The sequence below is a fragment of the Bos indicus x Bos taurus genome, chromosome 4, assembly GCF_003369695.1.
Source record: "Bos indicus x Bos taurus breed Angus x Brahman F1 hybrid chromosome 4, Bos_hybrid_MaternalHap_v2.0, whole genome shotgun sequence".
In the NCBI taxonomy this organism is placed as follows: domain Eukaryota; kingdom Metazoa; phylum Chordata; class Mammalia; order Artiodactyla; family Bovidae; genus Bos; species Bos indicus x Bos taurus.
The window spans coordinates 12,167,562-12,188,455 of NC_040079.1; the positions used below are offsets into that span (position 1 = coordinate 12,167,562).

General features: G+C 46.9%; 1 protein-coding gene across 1 annotated transcript in view; it reads right to left on the reverse strand.

The window, feature by feature from the left end:
• Nucleotides 1-8,625: 8,625 nt before the first annotated feature.
• The window catches only part of ARHGEF5 (Rho guanine nucleotide exchange factor 5), a 30,630-nt gene continuing 18,361 nt past the window's right edge, over nucleotides 8,626-20,894 (reverse strand). Inside the window, exons 6-15 of the mRNA XM_027538744.1 lie at nucleotides 17,864-18,024; nucleotides 17,061-17,213; nucleotides 16,643-16,772; nucleotides 16,340-16,414; nucleotides 15,848-15,937; nucleotides 14,366-14,523; nucleotides 13,389-13,550; nucleotides 11,832-11,902; nucleotides 10,275-10,379; nucleotides 8,626-9,344 (exon numbers count right to left, since the gene is read on the reverse strand). Coding sequence (XP_027394545.1) covers nucleotides 9,187-9,344; nucleotides 10,275-10,379; nucleotides 11,832-11,902; nucleotides 13,389-13,550; nucleotides 14,366-14,523; nucleotides 15,848-15,937; nucleotides 16,340-16,414; nucleotides 16,643-16,772; nucleotides 17,061-17,213; nucleotides 17,864-18,024 — 1,263 coding nt within the window. The 3' untranslated portion in view covers nucleotides 8,626-9,186. The remainder of the gene's footprint in view (nucleotides 9,345-10,274; nucleotides 10,380-11,831; nucleotides 11,903-13,388; nucleotides 13,551-14,365; nucleotides 14,524-15,847; nucleotides 15,938-16,339; nucleotides 16,415-16,642; nucleotides 16,773-17,060; nucleotides 17,214-17,863; nucleotides 18,025-20,894) is intronic.

Genomic DNA, 20,894 nt, shown 5'->3' on the forward strand with positions numbered 1-20,894 from the left:
GGGAGAAGGTCACAGTGGCTGCATATGTACGCAGAAGAGGCCAATGGGGGGACTGTGGCAGAGGAGGCTGGTAAAGGATAGAGTGAGACTGTGAAAGTGAAACTCACTTAGTCATGTCCGACTCTTGCGACCCCATGGACTGTAGCCCGCCAGGCTCCTCTGTCCATGCAATTCTGTCCAGGCAAGAATACTAGAGTGGGTTTCCATTTCCTATTCCAGGGGGAAAGGCCCAAATTCAATGCTGAGATGCTTGAGCTGTATTCTCCAGGCCATGAGAAAGGCAGTGACATTTTTCACTCATTGCCCAAATTTGGGTTTTAGAAAGACAAAGAGAGCCCAAGATTGGAAGGCTTAGAGAGGAGATGCAGAGAAATAAGACCAGGCTACTTACGGAGTGAGTCTAAGTGAGAAACAACGAGAGGCTACAGAAAGCTAAAGAAAGAAGAGGGTCAGGTCTGAGAAATATTTCAGAATCAGAAGCACTGTAATATGACATGATATGAAATGAGTTGAAAGGACTCAAGGAGTAAAAGAAGAGGAAAAAGACTTTGGTAATTAAGAAATGCTATTGATCGTGAAAGGAATAATGGGGTTGGAGCGAATACCAGGAACAGGGAGGTCATTTAGTTTGTGCACTTTGAGGCTTTTGTTCTGTGGTTGTCAGGGTGGACATGTCTAGGGAGAAAATGGGGAGCTAGGGTCCGTGAGAAAGACTAGAGGTTACTATTGAGATTCTTCAGCAGAGAAAACGCTGGTTGAGGTCAAGAGACCATGCAGAATGGCTCGGACAGACAGAAAGAAAGTGATCTTAGGATGGACTCAGGGAAATGCCACTGAAAGGAAAAGTAGAAGAAGAAAAGGTGGCACCGAGACTGGTGAGGAACGGGCAAGGGTAAAGAATCTGCCTGCAGTGCAGGGGGCTTAGGGTTAGGGTGGAAAGATCTAGAAGAGGTGCTGGTGAGGAAAGATGCAAAGCCCATGTGCGTCTGGAGTGGAGGTTGGACAAATAATTGTGCAAATCACATCACTTTATCCCAGTCTACAGAGGAGGACACTGATATTTCAATGATTTCCAAAGAATGCCTTGACTGAGAAGTCTTTTGAGTTTGCTTTATTTTCCACCTCACTAAATGCAGATAGAGACTCTTGCTTCCTGAATGCCAAATATATCATCTAAAAGCTGAAAATCTGAATATGTTAGACACTATCAGTGATGGACAGTTCTGTGTATATTTTATGAGACCACAGGAACAACTGAACTAGCTCACTTACTCAGAAATTGATCCTCAGACAAAATATTAATGATGGTGGTAGCCATTTATTTAGCATTTATTGTGTATCTAGCCCTTTAATAGGAAATTTAATTTCATAACAACCCCAGAACGTATCCTTCAACAGATGGAAATCAGAGACACAGAGAGGTTTATGTATTTGTCCAAACTTGCAAAATAAGTAAATTTTAGATGGGATGTCAGGAGGTGCCAACCCTAGAAGCAGTGTGTTTTGATAGCTGTGTGTGTGTGTGTGCTCAGTCATGTCTGACTCTTTGTGACCCCATAGGCTATAACCCACCAGGCTCCTTTGTCCATGGGATTTTTCCAGGCAAGAATACTGGAGTTGGGGGAGATAAATTAATAAAAGGAGGTCAGAAGGTAAGGATGAATGTAAGAAAACAATGGGTGTGATCTAGATTAGATTTAGAATCAAATCCTTCCATAGACCCTTGGTCTGTACTTAAGTAACTTATCCACTCAGTACTGTCTGATTTAAAAAGAAGTAGGGACATTGTAGTGAGACATAAGATAGAGAAGACAGCACTGTAAAAAGGGGAGAGGAAGTTTCATATTCCAAAGCTGGAGAGGGACAGGCCTGGAGGGGAGTGAATCATAGATAAGGGACCATGTGAGAGGAGGGAAGTGGGGCTGGATGGCTGGGGTGGATCCAGACTTGTTACCTGGTAGCTAATCAGAGGGGTAAAGAGGATACAGTCAAACCTGAAATCGCAATAAGGCACTCTTCCACAAAGATTGACAGTGAAAAGACTGGGAGTAGATAGATCAGTGGGGACATGATGCTAGTGTCCAGGAATGAGGTATTGAGATTAAAATAGTGATTTGTCAACAAAGGTCCGTCTAGTCAAGGCTCTGCTTTTTCCAGTGGTCAGGTATGGATGTGAGAGTTGGACTATAAAGAAAGCTGAGTGCCAAAGAATTGATGCTTTTGAACTGTGGTGTTGGAGAAGACTCTTGAGAGTCCCTTGGACTGCAAGGAGATCCAACCAGTCCATCCTAAAGGAGATCAGTCCTGGGTGTTCATTGGAAGGACTGATGTTGAAGCTGAAACTCCATTACTTTGGCCACCTGATGCGAAGAGCTGATTCATTTGAAAAGACCCTGATGTTGGGAAGGATTGACGGCAGGAGGAGAAGGGGACAACAGAGGATGAGATGGCTGGATGGCATCACCAACTCAATGGACATGAGTTTGGGTAAACTCTGGGAGTTGGTGGTGGACAGGGAGGCCTGGTGTGCTGCGATTCATGGGGTCACAAAGAGTCGGATACGACTGAGTGACTGAACTGAACTGAACTGTGGAGAACAAGGGGGCTTCCCTGGTGGCTCAGATGGTAAAGAATCTGGGTTGGGAAGACCCCTGGAGGAGGGCATGGCAACCCTCCTGTATTCTTGCCTGGAGAATCCCCACGGACAGAGGAGCCTGGCAGGCTACAGTCCATGGGGTCGCAAAGAGTTGGACAGGACTGAGCGACTAAGCACAGCACAGCATAGGAGAACAAGGGGGCTTTCCTGGTGGCTTAGTGGTAAAGAACCTGCCTGCAATGCAGGAGCTGCAGGAGACATAGGTTTGATAGCTTGGTTGGGAAGATCCCCTGGAGGAGGGCATGGCAACCCACTGCTGTATTCTTGCCTGGAGAATCCCATGGACAGAGGAGCCTTGGTGGGCTACAGCCCATGGAATTGCAAAGAGTTGGACGTGACTGAACGACAGAAAAACAATAACAAGGAGAACAAGAGGGAAGCAATCAGTGAGAGTGATGCTGGGAAGAAATCAACAGAACTTGACTGTTTGGGTAGGAGGGAGAGATGGTGAAACTGACCTCAGGTTATGGTGCCCAGGCATCTAAGAGGAGAATGGTTCATAAAATATGAACTCCAGAGGAGCCGGCTGCTGCCTCAGCCTTAGCGCTTCTGTGTCTTGTGTGTCCCTTTCACATTTTGTTTCTTAGCCTCATTGCTCTGGTCGAGTTGCCTCAAGGACATCCCTTCCTGTGCAGTGTGTTGTCTGAGAATGGAATTTCCACCCACAGAGATTCCACCCATCCTTCCTGGGTGGAGTCTTTCGCCCTGCTGTTGCTTACATCATCCTTTCCATCCAATTCTGCCCAACGTGTACTTCCCACTTGACACCCTTGTCCCAGTCTGTGTACCTGGAGCCGCCAAGAGTGCAATCTGTTATTCAGAAGTCCCCTCCGAGCCACCATCGACGACGAGCACTGAATCTCCCCAAGCGCTCCAGTTCACCCATTTTGTTATTTTGCCTTCTTGTCCATTATTCATTTTGGTTTGACTTTTTATTTCCTGTGGTGCTCAAGCTCAATCATTCAGTCATGTCCGACTCTGCGACCCCATGGAGTGTAGCTTGCCAGGCTCCTCCATCCATGGGATTCTCCAGGCAAGAGTACTGGAGTAGGTTGCCATGCCCTTCTCCAGGGCATCTTTCCGACCGAAGGATCGAACTTGCATCTCCGGCGCCTCCTGGGCTGGCAGGTGAGTTCTTTACCACTAAGCCTCCAGGGAAGCCCTGTTATTTCCTGTAACGCTTCATTATTTGAATCAGTGAAATCAGGTACATTTTCATACGTAGGGAAATAAAATGTGTCCCCAGAACTTATTTAAAGGACTATTGTCAAATGTTTGAAAAAAAAAAAATTATCCATTCATTTTCTTGGATTTTCAACTGGAAAACTACTCCTTCATCTTTTGTTCCCTTTTATTTGCTAATGCCAGTACAACTGATTCCACGGAGGAAGTCCAGTGTTTCTGCACACATTCCGTCTTCTATCAAGGATCCTCCTGTCCTTTCCTCCCCTAAAGCTGAGGACACACACACCACACTCAGGAAACTCTCCAGTTCACACACACACCGCACTCGGGAAACTCTCCAGTTCACACACACACCGCACTCGGGAAACTCTCCAGCTCACACACACACTTCACTTGGGAAACTCTTCAGTTCACAAACACACCTCACTTGGGAAACTCTCCAGTTCACACACACACCACACTTGGGAAACTCTCCAGTTCACACACACACCGCACTCGGGAAACTCTCCAGCTCTTAAGGCCCTGCTGTGCAAGGATGATGAATGCCTGCAAAAGCCACACCTTATCTTTCTTTCCAGTCTGTTGCCTGGCCAAGCTTAGTCCAATCACTAAAGCCTGTTTATTAACCATTCCACAAGTCTGACCGCCAGCTCCTCTCACTTTCTCAAGACTTATCTGCCTCTCCATATTCTGTTTACTCAGCCTTTGCATTTTACAGCAAGTCACCATCAACCTTTTGTGAGCCACACAAATGCCGCATGTCACAGATCACGCGCTAAAATCCTAGAAGTAAACAGCAGGCTGTTCGGATTTGCAGTTTACAACTCCCTGGCTGTGTGGTATTAAGCCAACTGTCCCCCTTTCACAAGCTCTTGTGTGACCAGCAGGGAGTTAGACACAAAGAACTTTGGGGTCCTTTCCACTCCAACAGCGGGTGATTTTTCTCATCCCCAGTGGTGGATCTCAGAAAGAAAACACTCTGCAGCTGGCCAGATGCGTCCCATCCACGGGGCCCTCTTTCCTCCCGGCATTTTCCTTTTCTTCCCAAGGCTGCCTCCATGATGGCTGGAATCTCTTACAGACTTGTGGACTTGTGGACTCCTACAGACTCTACCAGGGTCTTCCCTGGTCTGTGGCCCTCAGCCACTTTCCCCAGCACTCTAAACTCTCTCCCTGGCGTTTTGGGAGCCTGAGGCCCAAGAGCAGATTCAGAACCTCCATGTCATTCAGTGCAAACTAACGCAGCTCCTGCTGTCCTTCGGGCTTTCCATCGGCATTGTTCAGAGGTAATTGCTCAGGTAAAACGCCAGGAAAATATCTATCTGCCCATTGGTGCTTCTGGGGAGCTCGTGGGCCAGACTCAGGCCCCTCCCTGTAGCAGGCTCTGCCCTCAGGGCGGTGACTCATAAACCAGGCAGCTGGGATCAGTAGTCACTCCCTCCCAGCTCCCTTACCAGCTTGGAAAAAAAATAAGTTTACAGCTCACACCAACCCAACCCCTTTGCTTCCCCAGTTCCCGGTGCCCAGCCTTCCCGGAAAGAAGAGACAAGACACCCTCTTTCACTTACCTACGCTCCCCAAGGGTTCTTCCTTCGGCCCTCACCTCACTCTGGGGATGTTTCCCTGGAAATTCTGCCAAGTGAAGGGATGCTGTGCTTCACCCTCTTCCCAGGAAGAGGCTGGAGAAACTCCCACTCCATAATTGGATTGGAAACGGGTGGGTTGGAAGAAATGGGTCGAAAGCCATTAGGGATAGAGAATGTTTTCAGTCTACCTGAAACATGACTAACTCTGGCGTCTGTCTTCCTTTAGTTCATTTGCTTGTAACCTTTGGCCCCTTGGCACACCTGATTTCAGGAGATTACGTTAAACAGCAGGCTTTGCGCCGCTGCAATCACACAGCTCCTGAGTCATATTTATAGCAGATGCGGCTCTAAGGCAACTGAGCTGTGTGAGTGATAGGGTCAAGTCACCACCGGCAGAAGGATATTTACCTAGAGGTGTGGACAACCAAGTGCAAGCTCGCCCAGGCCTCAGTGATGTGTCTCTGGGTGGGTGGGTGAGGTTCCGTTTTGTCTATAAACGGCTGCTGCACCAAAATACTGCATTTCTAATCTGACTTCACAAACCAGAAGAAGTTATGATAAGGAGAGCATCACTAAGTAGAGACAATTATGGGTCCAAGAGGACACTGGGTTTATTTCAGGGGGATAAGTATGTGTGTGAAAGAAAGAGAGCCAGGGAATGTAACTTCTTTACATTTTCAAAGACTTTTAAACAACTTCTATCCCAAAGACTAATAAAAACAAAACAGGGACCTCCCTGGAGGTCCAGATGTTAAGATTTTGCCTTCCACTGCAGGAGGTACGGGTTCAATTCCTGGTTGGGGAGCCAAGATGCCACGTGCTTCGTGCCCAAAAAGCCAAAATATAAAACAGAAGCGATATTGTGACAAATTCAATAAAAAACTTTAAAAAAATGGGCCACATTAAAAAAAATCTTAAAAAAAAATCAGTCATCCTAGGACCAAAGTCCATTTTACTTTGTGTTGTGGATATAGGAGTTGTTTAAGAGAAAATGAAATCAGGGGAAATAAACACATCTCCAACTGTGAGCCTTCCAGATACTGACATGTAAGCTGATCTTATTAAAGTCATTATAAATGACCGTGACAGCGTAAGTGCTGAACTCTAAGAATCATAACATCACAGTTAGCTCTAAATGAAAAGCTGATGGTGAAAATAACCTTTACAAAACAGCTTTCTAAGTCGTGTGAGTGGATAAAATTGACAGACGGAAATTCAGTGGGGTCAAGAGCCCAAAGGAAGTGACTCAGCATATATCTATAGGATTTTTAAGCTCCAAGCTTGATACAGTTCAGCAAAGGAGCAGTAAATAGGACTCCTAAAGACACTGTGCACGCTTTTCCTCAAAAAAAAAAATGCCAACAAAATACCGTCTCTCGTCATATGCGCCTCAAATGCAGTCTGTCCAGAAAGTGCTGGTTAAGAGTTGTTTTCATAATTTCTCATAAGGAATTGCTAGGTTTCTAATGCACTGATGCCAAGGAGGGGTAAAGAAGAAGAACTTGAGTTAAATTCTGAAAAGCTGAAGAAGGAAGGGACAGTATCAAGAACTGTGCCCAACTGTTTGAAACCCAAAGTATAAAAATGTAGTAATTCAATTCAGGAAACGTTCTTCACACCTAAGCTCTTTTGCTGCTGTTGTCGCTTGTTTTTTGTTTTTAAAACAAAGGATCTGAAGACAAGTGGAAATCAACTGTCTCTTAATTTCCCAGATTAGGTGAGGAGAACCTGATTAAACAAACATCTATTAAATACCTCAAGACAATTTCAGCTTTAATAGAAGTCAGCCTAAGGGGACTCAGAAAGCCTTAGCAAGTTCAAGCAAAGAAGCAGTCACTTAACTAAAAACATTTTTTTTTAACATGTATATCATTCAGAAGTTGACATTTTATCTCCCTGGGAAAGTAAAGGAGAGTTTGCCTAGAAAATATAAGGTTGGACATGGCTCTCTTTGAGTCATACGGCCAGTGTTCAAATACTGGTATGAACAAAAGATCTGGATCAAAATTACTGTTATTGCTATTAAGAAGAATCAGTTGTTAGTTTACATATAATATATACATTTAACATATATTAATACTTAAAAGCTAGCTTTATGAAAAGACGTAAAATCTCAATTGAACTTCTCTCAAGTCATGTCTATTTTAGACTTTTTAGCACTGTCAGACTGTTTAGGATTAATTAGTATTATTCCGAACTTAATTAACTTAATAGTGATAACTTTTCTAAAGATTAAGTAAGCTAACTTACATTTTAGGATGGATTGTAAACAAAATGTGTTATCAAAAGTGATACTGTTATGTCATATCACAGTTAATTGGGTATGAGACCAAATTTAGAGTATTATTCTTACCTTTGTATAAAGCTGCAGTGCAATTCTACCCTGAGGGTCTCTAAAGATAAAGCATGGCAAAGGAAGAGGCAACCCACTCCAGTATTCTTGCCCGGGGAAAGAAATCTCATGGACAGAGGAGCCTGGCGGGCTAGAGCCCATGAGGTCGCAAGAGTTGGACATGACTGAGCAACTAAACCACCGCCACCAAAGATAAAGCCGAGAGGTAGAATGTCCAGGATGGACCACAATGTGCCCACTTAAAAGATGACGGTACCATTGCTGTGTGACGACGCGATATGAGGAAAAAGATGTAAGCGGGGATGTTCTCCACCTGAGAAAGGCAAACTGATGGGAGATAGAGAATCATGCATCACAGAGTCGGATGGGAGTCTGGAGGTTACGTGGCTCAATTCTGCATTTTGCATTTAAGGAAACCAAGAAGTAGGCAGGCTGCGTCGTGGTGAGGCAGTAACTGGAAGTGAGGTCTTGTGACCTGGATTCTAGGATTCTGCACCATGCTCTTTCTCACACAGAGGATGACGCAGCGGTGATGACTCCCTTCCAGCATCTAAAGTCAAAATATAAAATCATGGAGGGTCTGAGTCGCAGTCCCACATCCACCGAAACTAGCTTAGACCTTAACTTGTGGGTTCAGTTAAAAAAAGGTTTGGAGTTTTCATCACCCATCAACTCATTCTACTTTCTGATACAAACTCTGAGGCCATAACAAGCAGAAAAATTCCCCAAACTCTCCACAGTCAAAGAAAGAATCAGCCACTGCCATAACCCAGTCAGCATCGTGGTCTTTCATAACATCTGAACCACGGGATCCCATGTTCTGAACCTCACTCAATGCTCAGGAGTCTGGGGAGAAAACACTCAGAGAAGTGCCAACTTTATTAGAGTGAGAGCGTATCACCTCACATAGCCGACGACAGACCCCAGAGACCCAGGCACTGACCTTGCCCAGTAATTACGGGATATCTCCAGGGTTGGAAGATACCTTAAAAGGTCACCGGGTTAACCCTCCCATCTGATTTGTCCATCCTCCTTAAACATCTCCCTCCAGATTCTGTTTAACACACGGCCATGATGGAAACTCTGGTCAGCTCTGAATCTGTACTCTGAAAGCGTTTAGCTGCAGAGCAGGAGAAGTAAAGTTCCTTGGCTTAGGCCCCATGGATCCCTTTTTCTATGAGAAAAGGTTCTCAGAGTCCAGTGCAAAGTCCCTCAAAATCCCCGCACCAAGTACAAAGCACAAAAAAAGAGGAGGCTTGGGACTAGCTCCTGGCAGCTGGGTGTTGTCCTTGGGCTTTAGAAGGCCTAGTTCCTGATGCACAGAAGGCCTCCACCACCGTGTCCTGGGCCAGCCCTGTCCAGGAACATCTCGTCCTTAAGCTCGGGAGTTTCCTCCCAGAAAACAGCTAGGTCTGCTGCTCCACCAGCTGTAGCTTGGCAGTCTTGACTCGGTGGGCTTCCTTCAGGTTCCGTGCGCGGACCTCTGGGTTGGAGATGAACTCTACTTGTTGTAGAGGGAACCAGCCTTGCTCCCCATCGGACAGTCTCACGCCTTCCAGCCAGCCTATGGGCATAGGGTGGGTGGGAAGAAGAATTACCTGCAAAAGACTCACAGTAATTTCCCCCGGACCTCCTTCCTGGACACACTTGTGAATTGAAGGCTAAAGGAACTGGAGAGTCCCCAGCATGGGGAATTCAGCCTCCCGGTGTACTCGCCCCGGCTGCTCTAGGTCTGATACAGTCTATAGCTGCCCACCTCTGAGCCTTCTCCACTCTTATGGGTGATCTGTATTTCCCCAAAATATATGTTGAAGTGCTAAGCTCAAGAGCCTCAGAATGCAGTCTTATTTGGGAGCAGAGTTGTGGCAGGTATTATTAGTGAGGTTAAGATGACGTCATACCTGAGCAGAGTGTGCTGTTCATTCAGTATAATTGGTTGTTGTTGTTTAGTTGCTAACTGTGTCCGACTCTTTTGTGACCTCATGGACTGTAGCCTGCCAGGCCCCTCTGTCCATGAGGATTCTCCAGGCAAGAATACTGGAGTAGGTTGACACTGCCTTCTCCAGGGGATCTTCCCAACCCAGGGATCGAACCCAGGTCTCCTGCATTGGCAGGTGGATTCTTTACCACTAAGCCACCTGGGAAGCCCAATCTAATTGGTATCTTTATTAAAAGAGGGAAATTCGGACACCTACACATACACAGAAGGAAGAAATAGAGCTTGGACTGATACTGCCAAAAGCCAAGCCAGCTGGGGCCACCAAATCTGGAAGAAGCAAGGGAAGACCTTTTCCTAGTCTTCAGAGGGAGCATGGCCCGCCCAGCACTTTGACTCTGGACTTCTGGCCTCCAGAACCATGAGAGGATACATTTCTACCCATTTAAGCCACCCAACTTGTGGCACTTTGTTAGAGCAGCCCTAGGAAATGAGGCCGTCCACCCACACCATCCCACTTTCCATACCCAGCCTGTCCCCTGTGGATTCCTCTCTTACCATCACTGCTCTGCTGGGTCACCATCACCACGTCTGCCTTCTCGAGCGCCAACTCGTCATTCTCTCGGGGTTTGTAGGCTCTAAGGCACTGCACTTGTGGGGAGTCTTGGAAGAGAAGACCGTGAGAGGGGTAAGGAAAGGCAGGAACTAGAACATGAAGGAGGACCCGCAGGGGTGGTAGCTTGAGAGGACTTGGAGGAGAGAGAGTTTAAACTGTTGAAAGTTACACACAGAGAGACAATTGGAAAAGTCTCCATCTTCTCCCAGGGAACGAGATGGGTGATTAAGAGATAGAAATGCCATCACTGAAATGAATCAAAGATTCTCTCTAGTAAAGATGAGTTGAGAAACAGGTTGTGACCGCCTTTTAATAACCACTGTTACAAAGAACTGAGATTCTGCTAAGCACTGAAATCCTCCCTGTGTCTTTCATCTGCATTGGATTCTGAACTCCTGTAAAACTGTCTACAACAAACCATTTATCTTTTACCTAATTGTTCCAAGTTTGTGTTCTGCCTCTCCAACTCCATTGTAAACTCTGAGACTCATTTTTCATTCTTCTCCATGGTACATGTTGTGGGACTAAATGAGACTTATCCAGTGGGCTTCCTGGTATAATCTAAGCACCGCATGCCCTCTCGTTTTGGTTTCCTTTTCTATAAATGACTGAGCTGATCAAGATGACTCAAGGACATTCTGGATTTTCTGTGGTTTTGTGATCCAGGGGAAATTTCCAAAGTTTTGAAGTTCAAAATTGAGAAGCCCCAGAGTATGCCTGACCCACAGTCTTCTATCTTACATGGGTTTATAGCTCTTTACACTTTACCACACTGCATTGGTTCTCTTAGAGACTAAATAGACCATGCACTGTTACCTGTACTTAGCTTGTCTGTATCTCCCATTCACAAGATCACAGTGATGCAGCAAGAATTGTCTTGTTTTCTTTCTCTTCTGAGAAAGTGAAGTGCAGCAGATGGATTGCACACTGAACAGAACTCCATTTATATCCTAGTTCTCCTACATCCTTTCCCAAAGTGCCCTGTATTTGTTTGTTCTTTGGAGTCACTAAAAGCTCAGTGTTCCTTTGAGTTCAGTTCCTCTCTGGATGTAAATTAGAGTCCTTGCTGGAGGACAACTATGAGGCTTAACACAGACACTTCCTAATGAGTGGGTCTGCGGGTGCCTGGGGGTGCCTGGAAGCCTAGGGTAGAGGCAGGGTCTCAGGTCGTCCTGTACAGGGGAGGGGTGCTCAGGACATATCTACTATATTGCTATACCCCCCAAACCCCACTCCACATGGACTTTCTCCCCCTATTTCCCCAAGACCTTCAAGTCAGTGAAATTTAGGCAAACAAGTAGCAGGATAGACTTAAAGGGATGAATATTCAAAACGAGTGAACTACTGTCCAAGACAAGGAGTGTATGGGGGGTGGGGTGGGGCACTGCCACGGCCATGAGCAGTTTTAAGCAGATGCCTCTTGGTACCACCCAGCCTCCTAAACTGCATCCACAGCAGACTTCTGACCACCCCTCCCTCTCTCTTGGACTCTAACCCACCGTAACACTCCAGAAGGTCCAACTCCTCCCTCGGCATAGCCAAGGCTGAGATCCAGCGAAGCTTTTCACTTCTGAGAAAACAAAGCAGGGGCATGCTTCAGCAGCAGCTCTGGGGGTACAGGACAGGGGCAGGTGATGGGGAAGTGGAGGGACCGTGGGAAAGACTTGTCTAGTTCAGCAATATCCAGGACAAAAATCAGTGGGGCTCTGCTGGGATGGAAATTTGACCAGATCATGAATTACACTTTCATGTGTCTTGTCACCATTTCTCTTTCTCTTTCTTTTTCCAAGCTTACCCGCTTAAGGACATCTTGTGTCTTTCAAGTAGAGGCATAAAGTCAATGTCAATTGTGCGTATGTAGATTTTCCATTCGGGGAAGTCTACTGAGTGAAATGTTCAGCTCAGTTGAGCTTCCCTCTGCCACTCTGCATACTTTTTGACACTCTGCCCACCTTCCTTCAGTCAAGATCTCAGAGACGAAATTATTCTGTAATCATAACTGGGTCAGGTAGCTGTATCTACCTTTTTTTTTGGTCATGTAATAATGGGTTGGTCAAAAAGATTGTTCGGGTTTTTCCATAAGATGTTATAGAAAACTCCAAACGAACTTTGTGGCCAACCCAATATGATCTGAGCCTAATTCTGTAATTATCTGAAGGTTTCTGTACTATCTGAGCCTCTGCCTCCAACCACGCTGGAGTAACTGAGAGCTGACACTACCACTGTTCCAGGAAGATGCTACCCAAAGTACTAGACAAAGAATGTGAGTCTGTATCCGATGATCTGGCTTTGGTGATATTTTGCACCTGTACAGCCCCTCTGTCCTGTAAGTGAGGGTAGGCATTACTGATCCTACCCTGAAGTGTCTTCCAATGGGACAAAATCGTAAAGCATCTACAACGTGAGGACCCTCGGACCATTAGGTGTCAGGTCAAACGTTTCAAAGAGGAGGTTTCTTATATCTTCTGTAACAGCTGTAATAGCTACAACTGTTCATTATGGTAGGTACTGTGTACCAGACTTTGAGACATTATTTTGAATACTCTTTGCACTGCAGGCATGGGTGAATATATTTTATTAATATTATTATTATTAAAGAGATGAGCCAATCATAGTTCTCAACACTATGAATTTCTGTTCAACAGAGGACTGGGTGGGAAGATGGCAGCAAAGAAAGCTAAAGGCACCCAGTGCTTATCAAATTCATGGCTTATTCACGCATACACCCTCCAGCCATGGGCACTGAGGAATTTCTGGCTCATACACATTCAGTCGTGGATGTCAGTAAACCAATTATGCACTTTGTCCTTCTTAGCATAACAGATGCTAAGCCTTGGCGGTAACAGCGACTTAACACCTTCTCTCACCCCAGGCTCCTCAAAGTCATCTATCAGCTCTAGGAGTTTGGGTTTAGCTGGTCTGTAGATGCTCCCTGGTCCAAAACGGACTGACTGGTGCTGTAGCTGTTTTCTGGATATGTTTTCTGCCCTGATCCCTCTTCCTTGCCCGACTTCCCCCTTCCCTCCCCACAGCTCCCCTGAGCAGCCCCATCTCACTGGGTCTCTGTGCGGAGGAGGAACTCGGCCTGGGAGCCCTGGGCGTTGCGCCGCAGGAAGAGTCGGAAGAGGTTTTTGTGAGCTCCATGCAGCTTCATTTCACACTTTTCCCCACGGACGGCAGAGAAGGGAGCATGGTCGAATACCAGGAATCGGCTACCCCTGAAAAACACAAGGCTTTTTAGCCTGACGCTGGGGTGCTTGGACTTCATCCACCCGCTTATCTTTACAATTCAAAATCCCTGTCCTTAGCATGTTCAGCCTGTAAATTCTCATCTCCTCATGCTAAGATGGTGTCAGCGTGCCCCTGGAAGGGATCTGTCAATGGCTTGGCAAACTACGTAGCCAGGGCAATGGATGTTCACTACTATAACGAGTTGAAGAAACAGAACCAATATAAAGTTTCTAAGGACCAGAGTTAGGATCTGGAACTGGCTAAGTATTGCTAAGCTAGTAGGCTGAGCTCAGCCCAGAATGTGTGTTAGTTGCTCAGTTGTGTCTGACTCTTTGCAACCCTATGGACTGTAGCCCACCAGGCTCCCCTGTCCATGAGGATTCTCCAGGCAAGAATACTGGAGTGGGTTGCCATTTCCTTCTCCAGGGAATCTTCCCGACCCAGGGATCGAACCCAGGTCTCCTGCATTGCAGACAGATTCTTTACCATCCGAGCTACCAGGGAAGCCCAGAGATAACATACTTATTCAAAAAAGTGATAAAGCCTAATACGCTGCATTTTGTCATGCCTGTAACATGGTCGAGGTCCTCCTGGGTGATCTTGGGATATAATTCAGTGGGATCCCCCTCTTTGGCTTTGGATCTTTCTTCCTCTTCTCTAGGTCATGACCAGGACTCCATGGGGCAAACCATTGAGAAGGTTCCTCTATAGGACCAGGACCCTGCTCTGTCCCCTTTAGCCCTTCCCTCTCGCCTCATCCCACTTCCCCCTCGTGTTCTGGCCTCCCATTCCAGTCACTGACTCTCGGGGCCGAGACAGCAACAGACAGTCGTTGAAGAGGTGCAGGTGGACCGGGCGGGTGGTCAGCTTCCTCCGCAGCGCCTGGGAGACGCTGAGCTCCAGGGCCGTCAGCTCCCCACTCTTCACCAGCCAGCGCGATTGTGAAATGAGCGGGAATATCTATACGGAGCAGGAAAGAGAAAGTAGGTGGCGTCACACACAGGATACGCACGAGGCTTTCTCCCAGGCCAGCCTTCATCACCATGCCTCTTCCTCTGAAGTCCCACCACCGACAGTGATCCCTTCACATCTTCCTCCTTGCTCACAGCCCATCCACTTAAATTCTGCTTCTCTCTGAAACATCTGACTGCCACTGTCTCCTGACTACTGCTGGGTGGCTCCCAGGTCCCCAGCTCATGCAAATGGAAGATGCCCTAAGGTTCAACCCAGGAGAGTGACTCCATGAGACTGCTCAGCTGTGGAAACTAGAACTGAAGAAGAGATGGGAGAATCTGACTGGGACGGGGGGACGATGCCCCAGAGCTGAGACCAGTATATGATGTGTCTCGTAGAAGTTAAGGGTTAGGGTGCTTCTGACGTCTGTTCTTTCTTTGATTATAACCTGAGACATGAGAGGAGCAGTCAGAAACAGATGTGGATGAGAATACAGAGAACTCAGTGGGGTCTGCCTGGAATTTGCATAACATTAAGGGTGCTGGACACCGATGAACATGTAGATGAGGGATTTTCGTCTCCTCTGGGGAGGTAAGGATAGTATCTGAATCGAAATTTGAACGTGGAATGTCTATTTTAAATCTGGATTTGGATGCCAGATTTTAGCCCTATATCTGGATTCAATTTTATATTGCCTTGGTTAGACCAGATGGAGATGTGATAAAATACTGAATAATTCAACTACCAAAAGTATATCCTTATAAAGGTATACATTGATAAGTTCTCTCTCTTCTGCCCAGGTGTCAAAGGTACTCTCTCCCCGTCCGGTAACCACTGTCCTTTATTTCTTAGTTATCTTTCCAGAGTTTCTTTATGAATACACAAGCAAATACATATAGATTTTTATCCTACTTTTTCACCAAAAGTAAGATACTGCAATACATATACAGCTGCATCTTCCCTTTTCCCCTTAACAATATTATCATGGAGATTGAACTTTGCTGTGTGACTCAGGGAATTCAAACCAGGGCTCCGTAAAAACCCAGAAGGGTGGGATGGGGAGGGAGAATGAAGAGGGAGGGAACATATGTATACCTACAGCTGATTCATGCTGATGCTTGGTGGAAACCAGCACAATATTGTAAAGCAATTATCCTTCAATTAAAAACAAATAAATTATACATATAAAAAAAAGAAGTAGGCATGCGGGTATTCCAGAAATAGGGCAGAAGAGAAGGTGTGCAGCAAGGAGCTTAGAGGCTGGGATACTGTGAGCGAGACTGGTTCTGTGTTAGAAGGTGACCCATGGGGACCTGAGGGACGAACTTACTTTGCACTCAAACTCAATCTTCTGGCTCAGGTAGATCAGCTCCTCCGTCCGTCGCATCCTCTGGACATTGTTATTGCAGTCTCGGATCAGCTGTGTGTTTAGCAGGGCAAGGAGAGAGGAAGAGAACCATGTTAAGAGGCTTTAGCTTGAAGTCCCCTGCAAGAAATCTGGAAACTGGCTGTGATAGCTCTCATCGTTCTACTGGCCTGGAACTGAGCAAAGACAGGGCAAGGATGATGGCCTACTTTGTGGAGACCTGCTAGAACATTCCTGGCTGTGTCAAAGGAAGATGTAAACTGGGGGTTGTCCCTCCGTGTGGACTGTCCTTGCAGCTGGCAGGCGTGAATGCTTGGAGGTTTGGTGGGTACAGTGAGGCAGCTGAGCGATTGCATTGGCCAGGATCTGTGCCTCCTGGTGTCATGGGCCGGGGTGGGGGCAGACTTCTCTGAGAAGGACAATCAGGGAGTCTGAGCAGGGATGGTGGCCGCCTACCTCCTCCAGGGCATGGTGTGCTTTTGTGGCCTCTGCTTCCTCTGCGGAGCTGGGCTGTGTTCTCTTCAGAATGTTCTATAGAACAAGGCGTAGGCAGGAGGCAGGTGGAGAAAGGGATGGGCAAAGGGGAGGAAGAGGTCAATGGAGACGGTCAGGAACCAAACTGTAGCAGCCAACCTTTCTGGGAAAGGAGGGAGGGGGCCGTGGGGAGATGGCTCACTGTCCACCAGGCGTGGGAGCATGGCACAAGGAGGGACCAGCCTTTGGGTTCAGGGGAGCGGGCTGAGGGGGGATTTGCAGTACCTGGAGCAGGAGCTTGAGACGGGTGATGCGCTGGAAAGGCAGAATCAGGAAGGACTTGAGGGAAAGGCGCTGGCAGATAGGGGCACTCTCCAGCTTCTCCAGGACCTCTCGGAAACTGCTGTTGCTGTTCCTGCAGGGCAGGGAGCCTCGGGTGAGGAGGGGCACAGGGCATATGGGGGACACAGTGAAGGCACGAGGCGTAGGGGCTCAATGGAATGTCTGTAGGTAGAGAAAGACCAGTGGGGACCCAATGCAGAGGAGACCCACGGGGGATGGCTGGGGGAATCCTGGAAGTCAGGTGGGGGTGGCAATCGCAGGGTAGGCACAAGAGCATGTGCTCTCAGGGTGGCACGCTGGGCTGGCTACTGGGGGTCACTGCAGGGCCCTCGTGGGGACCGAATGGGAGAGCAGGTCTCACAGCAGGCTTTGGAAGGTGCGTTCCTGGTAGGTCTGGTTGGTGACATAAGGCAGGTAGACCCGACGGAAGTTGGGGGCATGGTTCAGGACCACATCACACACTTGGAAGGTGAAGATGTTGTTCTCAAAGTTCTCTTCCAGGTCAGAAAGGAACCTGCACAGAGTTGAAACAAGTCTCGTGAGACCTGTGGGTCTCAAGTGAGGAGTCGGCTGACCCCTGTTGTAGCTTGAGCTTGGAGCTTCTTCTCTCCATCAATCAATAACGTCTACTGACTGTCCTTGGCTCTAGAGTCCTTGTCATGCACCAAGGTTTTCTCTGTTGCTACTTTGCCCCTGATCTAAGCCTCTGGTTCTAATAGTCCATGTCTTGTCCTTCTTTTCATCTGGTTCTGATTTTCTGATTGTCAGCTGTTTCCCATCTCATCTCCTGGAGAAGGGAATGGTTACCCACTCCAGTATTCTTGCCCAGGAAATCCCATGGACGGAGGAGCCTGGTGGGCTACAATCCATGGGGTTGCAAAGAGTTGGACATGACTGAATACGCAGGTGCCTCATCTCCAATGCTGTGCACACCCCCAGGACATCCAAAACCTCCATCCAGGGAGCATTTCTTACTCATTTACCCATTAATGTTCCCATCCACCTGCACTCCTTCTCCTCTCCTTGCTCTCCCTATCCCTATAGCCTCTGGGAATCATGCAGGGAGCAATGAGAGGGCTCTGAAAATGGAAAAACCCAACGAGAGGTTTATAGGCTAAGAGCGTGAGGCTGAGTGAGTGGTCTCTGGGAGAAGGGGATGCTCACATAGTGCTGACGTCACGCACATCCTGCAAACGAGAGAAGAGCCATTGGTGATCCTGGTTGGAAAGGGTGGCCCGGAGCTGCTCTGAATGTTGGAAGTGATCCACAGCTATATGCAAACTGCGCAGGTAGGAGGCCTCTGACACAATCAGCTCAAATTTGGCCTAAGAGATTAGGGAGGAGGAAGACTAATTAGAAACATTTATTGAATCCCTGGCTCATGTTAGCCACTGTGTAATATTTTAGGGATAGAGCGGTACACATGACACATCTTATTAGAGTTCACAGTCAATACCAGAATCCAACCTGGTCTCAAGAGACAGAACATTTGAAGCTGAGTGAAAGACATGTGCAGACTCTCAGGTGGAAGAGAAAATGCGGCTTTCAGGAAACTCAGGTACACTGAGTATCAGTGAAAGCAAGGGTATCAGAGGAGAGGACGCTGGACAGGCAAACAGTGAGGAGGTCTGAGGATTGTCTAAACGAGGTAAGACATGACAATGGGGAAACGCAAAGAGCCTTTATGTAGGGGGATAACTTAGTCTCATTTGTTTTATAGGAAGATATATCTGAGCACACCACGGAGAAAATATCAGAAGGGGCAAGAAAGACACATGAGGAAACCGTGATAGTAACTCCAGAGGAGAGATGAAGGCTTAAAGAGCCATGAGGATGGAGAGATATATGCCAATTTCATAATGATATAGGAGGGGGATTTGGAAGCACCTGGTTATCTGCTAGAAACAGAGGCCGAAAGAACAAGAAGAGTCACAGCTAATGCCTGTTTTTGAGTTTGGTAACTGGGGCTTCTTCCCTGGGGACTCAGAGGGTAAAGAATCTCTCTTCAATGTAGAAGACCTGGGTTTGATCCCTGGGTCAGGAAGATCCCCTGGAGAAGGAAAGGGCTACCCACTCCAGTATTCTTGTCTGGGAAGTCCCATGGACAGAGGAGCCTGGCGGGCTACAGTCCATGGGGTTGCCAGGAGTAGGACATGACTGAGAGACTAACACACTTCAACTGGGTGAGTGATAGAGTTCCTAAATGATCTAGAGATCTCTGGAAGAGGAATAGATTTAGGTGATGAAGGTAACTTGGGGTTTGAGGAGCAATGGAAGGAAGCAGGATATTTGAGGTTTAGATGGTGCAATTGTGGTTTAATGGAAACATTCCAATTGTTGGGAAGTTCTAGCAGGAGGCACAATGACTCACAGCCCTGTTCTCTAGCTGGGCTGCTCAAGTTCATCACCCAAGCATGCAGCTTCAAGACAGATGCATGGACAGAAAAGAGAAAGGGCACGCACACACCTGGGAGATGACGTGGATAACTAATGGCATGGCTGGAGGCCACTCACACACAGCACTTCACATGCATCCTGGCTCAAATATTCACTCATTCATTATATGGCTTTGGGTGGCTCATTTAACCTCTCTGAACCTCAGGTTTCTCATCTGTGTTGATACAGTGGCCCCCTCCTCACAAAAAAAAAAAAAAAATTGTGACAGGCAAAAGAAATGGAGTCAGTGAAAGCACCTTTTCCCAGAAGTGCTAATTCAGGAAAGGAATGTATGTGTATAAGCACAGAGGCTTTTCTTCTCAGAAACGTGAGGCCCGCGCTGGCCCAGGAATGCTGGCAGACTTCCTTGAATTCTGGTGTTGGTGAAAGAGCTATAGGGTTCATATCACCTGCCCACTCATTGGCCCACACATATGGGCCAACTAGTGATTTTCTAAATATCTCCCGCATGCTTTAAAAGTTGGGGTCAGCACAAGGCGCTCAGGTCTGAGCTTCAAAAAAACCTAAAAATGTTTACCTATTTAGCTTGGTAAAAGCACTGTTGTTATAAGTCCTTACAGCCAAAATTTTACTCCTTCCCACTTCCCACATAGGGGGAAGACTATGGTACTAACATGCATCAAACTATGTACCAGATGGGCTTCTCTGGTGACTCAGGGTTTAAAAACCCACCTGCCAATGCAGGAGATGCGGGTTTCGATCCCTGTGTTGGGACGATCCCCTGGAGAAGGAACACTCCAGTATTTTGGCCTGGGAAACGCCATGCACAGAGGAGCCTGGCAGGCTACAGTCCATGGACTTGCAAAGAGTTGGATACAGCTTGGTGACTAAACAACAACAATGTACCAGACACCATGCTCAGGGTTATATAAGCATTCTTTCACTTAAACCATTCAGCAACTCTTCAAAGTAGTCATTATCATCCTTGATTTTTAGATGAGGAAACAGATTTACTCATTATATAACTTGAGGTTATACTGCTGCTACTGCTGCTGCTGCTGCTAAGTCGCTTCGGTCGTGTCCGACTCTGTGAGACCCCATAGACGGCAGCCCACCAGGCTTCCCCGTCACTGGGATTCTCCAGGCAAGAACACTGGAGTGGGCTGCCATTTCCTTCTCCAATGCATGAAAGTGAAAAGTGAAAGTGAAGTCGCTCAGTCATGTCCGACTCTTAGCGACCCCATGGATTGCAGCCCACCAGGCTCCTCTGTCCATGGGATTTTCCAGGCAAGAGTACTGGAGTGGGGTGCCATCGCCTTCTGCTAGTAAATGGTAAATATAGGATTCAAACTCAGGTCAGTTTGACTTGAAACTAAACAGTACATATTTTGTATATAGTGTCAGGAAATGTTCTAAGCTCATTCTTTTACGTGGAGCTGTCCAGTTTTCCTAGCATCACTTGTGAAGACACCACTTATGTCTTTAACTCCATTACATAGACTCGCCTCCTTTGTAATAGATTAATAGACCATAAAATAAAGGAAAACAGTGACAGACTTTATTTTCTTGGGCTCCAAAATTACTGCAGATGATGACTACAGCCATGAAATTAAAAGGTGCTTGCTCCTTGGAAGAAAAGCTATGACAAAGGTAGATGGTGTATAAAAAAGCAGAGACGTCACTTTGCTGACAAAGGTCCGTCTAGTCAAAGGTATGATTTCTCCAACAGTCATGTATGGATGTGAGAGTTGGACCATAAAGAAGGTTGAACACCGAGGAATTGATGCTTTTGAACTGT